General features: G+C 41.2%; 1 protein-coding gene across 1 annotated transcript; it reads left to right on the top strand.

Annotated features, from left to right (window-relative positions):
- Positions 1 to 553: 553 nt before the first annotated feature.
- LOC135991534 (thiamine transporter 2-like) lies at positions 554 to 6,665 on the top strand. Its single transcript, XM_065640229.1, has 5 exons — positions 554 to 718; positions 1,020 to 1,824; positions 3,347 to 3,539; positions 5,124 to 5,265; positions 6,486 to 6,665. Exons 1-5 carry the CDS (start codon positions 569 to 571, stop codon positions 6,663 to 6,665), a joined length of 1,470 nt encoding a protein of 489 aa, XP_065496301.1. The 5' UTR covers positions 554 to 568.
- Positions 6,666 to 7,214: the final 549 nt, after the last annotated feature.

The raw sequence follows: 7,214 nt of genomic DNA, 5'->3' as shown, positions 1-7,214 counted from the left end.
CCAAACTGGACTTCTGATGCAGTTAGTTCCAGCTGAGGATCTGGTTTTACACCTTTTCTGTATTTATTAGTGACTCTCAACTGCTGGGCTCCAGAGTTACTAGCTCTGCAGAACAGTGAAGCCATGCACATCTAGGAGGTGAAGGAGTGAAAACAGCAACTATGAACTAATTAATTGTCATTCAACAAGGTGCTTGGCTGTCATCAGTCATGGTGTCAAGCGAAATCTCAGTGCTCAGCTGTCTTCAGTGCCTTTTGTCTAGAAAGGCTTTTCCCATGGTTAACTTGGTCAGTGCAGACTGAATGACAGTGTAATTTGTCTCCCAGTTAAAGATCTTCCAAGTCATTCTTTATACACTATCTACAAAGACACAGAAACATTAGGCAAATAAGGAAAAACTGGTCACTTAGAAGTTATGAAGGAAAATGTTTTCCAACCACTAGCCTCTGAAGAGCACTCCTTAGCATTAGAAACCACACAATAAAAATAAATTACAAGACGTCTTTGCGTTTTCGTGGTCAATATCAGTCTTCTAACAAACTTTGTCCTGAGCTTTGCTGCAGAGGCCATGGGCTGCTGGAAGCCAGAGAAAAGCAACACCTGGACATTTCCCACCCTGATCCTCTGCTTCTATGGATTCTTCTGCATGATGAAACCATCAGAACCTTTCCTAACCCCCTATCTAACAGGACCAGATAAAAATCTGACCATAGATGAGGTATGGTTTGACTTTGCCTTTTCTTTATATGGAGCGGGGGAAAAAAAAAAAGCTGCACACTGTAACCAGCTTTGGCCATTGGCAGGTTACAATTTGCAGCAGAAGGCATAAATAAGAGATCCATTTAATGGATTTAAGATCCATTTGCCTGCTCAACAGTCATATGCTGCTTCAGTGTGGTTATATATTTTATGAATTCCCTCAGAGCAAAAACTTCCCTCTGCAAGTTCATTTAAAAGAAATGAACTTCTTTCCCTCCCCAAGAATAACAACACAGATTTTCTCTTCTCTTCTCTTCTAGGTTACCAACCAGATTTTCCCAGTTTGGACATACTCCTACCTTGCACTCCTTGTCCCAGTCTTCCTGATCACAGACTATGTGCGCTACAAGCCCGTCCTCCTCCTCCAGGGCATCAGCTTCATCATCACGTGGCTCTTGCTCCTCTTCGCACAGAGAGTGGTGGCCATGCAGGTGGTGGAATTCTTCTATGGGATGGTGACAGCCACCGAGGTCGCCTACTATGCCTACATCTACAGTGTGGTCAGCACCGATCACTATCAGAGAGTGACGAGCTATTGCAGAAGTATCACTCTTGCTGCAGCCACCGTCGCTGCCGTGCTGGCGCAGCTGCTGGTTTCCTTAGCAGACGTATCCTACTTTCACCTTAACGCCATTACTTTGGCTTCTGTGTCCCTGGCATTCCTGTGCTCCTTTTTGCTCCCAATGCCTCAAAAGAGTATGTTCTTCCACAGGAAAGGCGTCTCAGAAACACTCCCAGGACCAGATAAAGTTGTGGCTACAGTTGACTCGAGCCGCCAAGAGGACCAGGGCTCTGCACCTGCTGGCAGGGGACCAACACCTGAACCACAGGCTGACCACGCCAAGCCCCAGAACCATGTGCTCAGAGTACTGGTGCAGCTGGGCAAGGACTTGAGGGATTGCTACAGCTCGAGGAAACTCCTGTACTGGTCCCTGTGGTGGGCTCTGGCTACAGCAGGCTTTAACCAGGTTTTGAATTATATCCAGGTGCTGTGGGACTTCAGAGCCCCCTCTCACAGCTCTGCCGTGTACAACGGAGCTGTCGAAGCGATAGCAACTTTTCTGAGTAAGTTGGTGTCCAAGCATCAATCAAAGGCAGCTTCTAAAGTTTGACTTTAGAATATTTTTGAAGTGCCATTCCATTGCGGGTAATCCAGGAAGCCAGTGTATGTATTGTGCATTCAAAATCTAGTTCTTTGGTGTACGAAACAGTTCAAATGCAAGCTATGCTTTTTTTGTTTAGGACAGGGATACCCAATATCCTACCAGTATGCAGAGTGTACAGGTCGCATGGACTTTGCATCTGACTGCTAAATCCATTCAGAGGCATCTGTGTTCCTTTTGATGAGAATACTGGGTTGTTTTTCTTTTTCCCCAAAAAAGTATTGCAGAGTTCCCATAACACTGGTATCAGCTTATGCAGATGAGAGATTTTCATGAGTATGTTACACAAAAAGAACACAACCTTCTTGTTAAGATCTTGCTCTAGTGAAATACTCCTGCACAGCAGGAGGGAAAAAAAAAGAGTTTTAGTCATTGCAAGATAGGGAGATTTGCAGAAAAGAACCTTATTGAATTCATTGTGCTCCTGACATTAACCATTACTCTGTTGCGCCAGAAGCAGGTGTCTGCACCGCACAAGCAAAGTGACAGTATCGAAAGGTAACGTCAGGGGACACGACCCTGACTTGGCAGTGTTTCACATATTCATATTGTATTGCTGTAAAGAACTTGCACAAGACATTGGGTTGTGATCCACCAGGGAAAATAAATATGTCTACGTCATACCTGGTCATTCAGGTTACCCTTACAGTAAGGAGAAACGCATACTTCTAAGATTAAAAATTACTCTTGTCTTGAGGTAGGCAACTAAACAGACCAACTGAATCACAAATTAGAAGCATGTAGTCCTGTAGTGTCTATTCCTTGATTAATTGCTCTCTCATATACTTGCCCGTTTCTCAATGTAAAAGTGTAGAAGTTTTAAAATTCTACGAGGCCCCTAAGATGGGGAGTCAGGTAGCTTACCTTTGCAACAGATGCGTCTTTGTACCAGCCCACCAAAAGCAAGCAGTGGCTGTCATTTCTCATTTCCCTGAATATACTCACTTGATACCTCACAAAATGCCCTTTTTTTGAGAGCTTAGCCCTTTTATAAGCTGCACAGAGGTAAACTGTTGAACTAGAAGGTAACTGTTTACTAGCTTAGCTATGAAGTTAGTTAGTTAGTAGAAGCAGGAAGAATTGTTGTTCTTGAGCTCCAAACCATGTTCATAATTTTCTCCCCAGAGATACATGCTGGCTACAATCAGCTAAATAATGAATCCTTCTACATAACCATTTATCTTGTGAAGTAGCACAAAACATTAAGAAAGGAATGGCAGAGACTTGATTCGTGCAGCTGTCAAAAAATGACCAGTCATCTGCACGACCGCAGAAGCGGTTAGAAATGCTTTTGAAATGGTTCAGAACTACTCTGCTTCATTATGCAGCATTGCATTTCAGCATGTGAGGCTGGCAAGATGTGGTGATACAGGCTATAGAACAGATACAACATTTATATGATTTTTTTTTTCTCTTTTTTCTAGGCTCAGTAACATCTTTTGTAGTACAATATATGAAAATTAACTGGGACCTTTTTGGAGAACTGGCTTTGGGAATTTTCTCTGCAATAGATGCTGGTTCTCTGTTTCTCATGCACTTTATTACCAACATCTGGGCATGTTATGCCAGCTATCTCATTTTCAAAGCGTGTTATATGCTCCTCATAACAATAGCAACGTAAGTATAAAACCTTACAGTGCTGCTATTGTGCACAGAATATCAACAATATTTTAAGTTGGGCATCCCTCCTTTCACTCAGAAGTAGCTGATCTAATGCTAGATGTAACTGTTTAGGTAAAGACAAGGACACTGAAATGTGTAGTTATGTTTCCATTCTTCTAAACAACCATAAAAGAAAAATTATCTAAAGGACATAGAAAATACGCCTAGGCAGAAGTTAAACAAGGTACAAGGTATCTTTATTACTAAAGGTAATGGTAACAGTAAAACATACAAGTTGTTTTCCTTCTTCCTGGCATGGAAGATGAAAAGTGAGCAGGAGGGACTAGCATGCCCACACAACTACCCTTTAAGATCCCCTTATGTCTAAACCACCTCGCTGATATACTTGTTAGCAAGTTATGAATTGCATGCATGCAAGAAAGGATTTGGCATAGCATGTTCCCCAACATAACTTCATATATACATGATCCTTGATAATATTATGATGTTAACAAGGAATAAAAGAGAACATCGGACATATAAAATCAGAAAAGTTCTCTTAGGAGACCAAGCTATTCTGTTGTCAGAAATAGAAAAACAATATAAATAAAAATATAATATACGATCTGTGTAGTAAGCATAAAACATTTTTGTTACTCCAGTTATTATGTTGATTGGAATGTCTTTAGACATACCACACTATTTCATTAACAAAAATATCCAATGAATTTCTACGTTAAACCTCCAAATCATTCAGATATCATTTCAAAAAACTGCTAAAACTATAATGCATGACAAAATTATGCTTATCTTGAATGAAGCCAAGCAAATCCTCTATTTTCATTTTAGTGGATTGTTAGTACATTATAGCGGACCACACCTGGACTTCAACAAATTAAAGAAAATCTTCAACAAATTAAAGAAAAAAAAGAGTAAAAAAGTAAAAGCTTACACAAATAAAAGCCCTGATAAAAACCAATAAAAAGAGTGCTGCAGGAATAACACACATTTGTTCAGATAGAAATTTTGGAGGCAAATATTGCAAGGAAAGATATTATTATTATTGTTGAAAATGATATTGCAAGGCAAAACTACAAGCTCTTAACAGAAACAAATGGTATGCTACCTCCACTGTCAATCCACAAAGCAAGAAGTGATTCACATAATCATAGAAAAGCGGTTAGAAGACATGTATGGTGACCTTCTCACATCCTTCTCACGTCCCAGACAAGTCATGGTTTGGTCTGGCCATGTCTTTCAAAGCTTCCATGGAGACTTTACAACCTGCCTGGCATGGTCTGTAAAGGCAGAGAAGAAATAAAGGGAACAATTAAAGAGATCTGATTCCTAATGGGATAAAGCAGATTACCTGATAACATTGTTTGGAAAAGAAACACAGGCAAGTGAAAAACCCATCAAAATACACAATGGTAGTCAGGACATTGTTTAGAGCAAACAAGGAAACAAACAGACAAATGAAACACCATTTACTCCATCCTTGATACATCATCTGCGTGAATTGTTTTTCTTCATCAGCTAAACAGAGAGGAACAACCTCCTACTCAGTGTGAAGTAACTGACCTGCCAGTCTCACATTAGGTTTCAGATCGCAGTCAATCTGAGCATGGAGCGCTACGCCTTGATGTTTGGATTCAACAACTTCGTTGCGCTGGTGATTCAGACCATTCTTACAGTAGTCGTTGTGGATTCAAAAGGCCTGGGACTGGGCATAGTGACTCAGGTAAGTGCCAATAACTTAATATTTACTGCTTAACCAATTCATTCTTCAAAAGTTTAACAAGGAAGAAATTGCTGTGCCAAAGGACAACTTAATTCCCTCTTCTATAGCAATCTAGACCTCTTGCTCTTCCCTCATGTCAGCTATCATTCTTCCCTTTTGCCTTTTAGTGCAGCATTAGGATTACAGATGCTGGTCTTTGACTTTTTAAGGGCAGATACACCAGAATGTAAACAATAGAGCACTGCTATCTGACCAGCTTTTGCAATTAATAGGACACTGAATAACATCCTCTCTGCCCAAAAATTCAGACTGGTTTTCTCAGATTCCAAAACAACATGACCACGTGTTGTTAGAGGAGATCAAGACCATGAGGAACAGCCTGGATTACTGGAGTTATTTCAGCTCAAGTGGCAAAGACGCATGTCTTCTAATTCCAGCTCAGGACCAAACCTGGTCTGCATCTCAACATAAATAATAGAGTTTTCTGTCCATCGTTAGGGCAGTTAATTTGGGGTGGAATATTTTACCCTACAACAGTGTCCCTAACTTCAATCAGCCCAATTCCACATCCACTGAAATGTACTGACTTCTGCATTTTCTCGGTTGGAATCTCAGCTAAGGCAGCTTCCTACTCCCATGGATCTGAAGACGACTAAAGCTCTTCAGATATTCTGCACAGAAAAGGCAAAAGTTACTTTAGAAGATTAAATATTGAATTAAACACTAAAAATTAAAACTTAAATTTAAAGGACAGGAGTATGTAGGACTTCATAAATAGCCTTGCCACTGTTGTTGGAGATATTGATACAAAGTCATAGTGAATTTACTGAAGCTACTGTGGTGATAGCACTGAAATGTGCAAGTAAGAGCAAAAAAGGACCAGCTCAAGACTCTTCCCTTTTACATTATTCATGACTATGAGGGTAATGAAGCTACTTCTACATTTTGCACTAATAGAAAAACATTCAGTTCCTATTCCTTCCCCCCTTCTGCTGTTTATTAAGAGGCATAAGGACTGGAAGCAAAGGGCAGTTCTTTATTCCTCAGAGATCTGCTGTTTGCTGGAAAAACTAAGATTTTGCTTAATTCCAAAGCATAAACATGAACATAGAGAAACTGTGCCAGAACACAGGTAAACAAAATAGTCTGTCATTTCCAGAACAACGTTTCCCTAAAGTGTTTTGCATTAATTCTTCTGCTTTTTTTCCTCCCCCTCCCAGTTTTTAATTTATGGCAGTTACTTTGCTGTCATAGCTGGGATTTTCTTGATCAGAAGCATATGCATGCTTGTCTCAAGCAAATGCCAAAGGAAACTAGCAAGGTCTTGCAAAGATCATCGGAACCATGCTGAACACGAATCGAAAGAGCAGATTGTAACTGGCTACACAACGTGGCTGTAGGAGCCAGGCAGACAGGCTCACGTGGCCAGGCCCCCGTGGGAGAAGAGCTCCTACCGCAGCACGCAGGGAACGGCAGCGCAAGATGAAGGTACAACACAGCCCTGAAAAGCTGCGCTGAATCATTACAGCACTTCGTTACAACATATGCCAGCCAAGAGATCACCAGCATGGCACCGTGCCAAGGAATAAAAAAAAAAGATAAGTTGCCTTAGATTCTTATTCACTTGCCTATAAATAGCTTAGCAGCAGTAATTTATACACAAGAACCAAGCACTTTGGCATCCCGCCGTGCACAACGGCAAGGACCGGAGCTCACCCTGCCTCGCCTGTTCCAGCTCTGGTACGCAGTGTTGGCATGCTGCTGCCACACACATTTGCTCATGCATGTGGGTGAAGGGTCTATCCCCGCTTTGCACATCCCTTCTTCTGAACCAAGGAAGAAGAGATTGCGTTTGCATCGTGATATTCTTTCCTAAGTACAGGTGATTCAGTGACAGACTCCTCTCTTCCAATTTAAACGCCCATGTCAGAAACGAGCCTTTTGCACAC

This window comes from Caloenas nicobarica, chromosome 8, assembly GCF_036013445.1.
Source record: "Caloenas nicobarica isolate bCalNic1 chromosome 8, bCalNic1.hap1, whole genome shotgun sequence".
Classification (NCBI taxonomy): Eukaryota; Metazoa; Chordata; class Aves; order Columbiformes; family Columbidae; genus Caloenas; species Caloenas nicobarica.
This window is presented reverse-complemented; position numbering and strand designations above follow the sequence as displayed.

Bases quoted from the DNA above. Each gene is read 5' to 3' on its own strand.
- LOC135991534 (XM_065640229.1), top strand. From the start codon at position 569: ATGGGCTGCTGGAAGCCAGAGAAAAGCAACACCTGGACATTTCCCACC. The intron at 1,825-3,346 runs GTAAGTTGGTGT...TCTTTTTTCTAG, and splicing joins AGCGATAGCAACTTTTCTGA to GCTCAGTAACATCTTTTGTA. The intron at 3,540-5,123 runs GTAAGTATAAAA...GTCTCACATTAG, and splicing joins CTCCTCATAACAATAGCAAC to GTTTCAGATCGCAGTCAATC.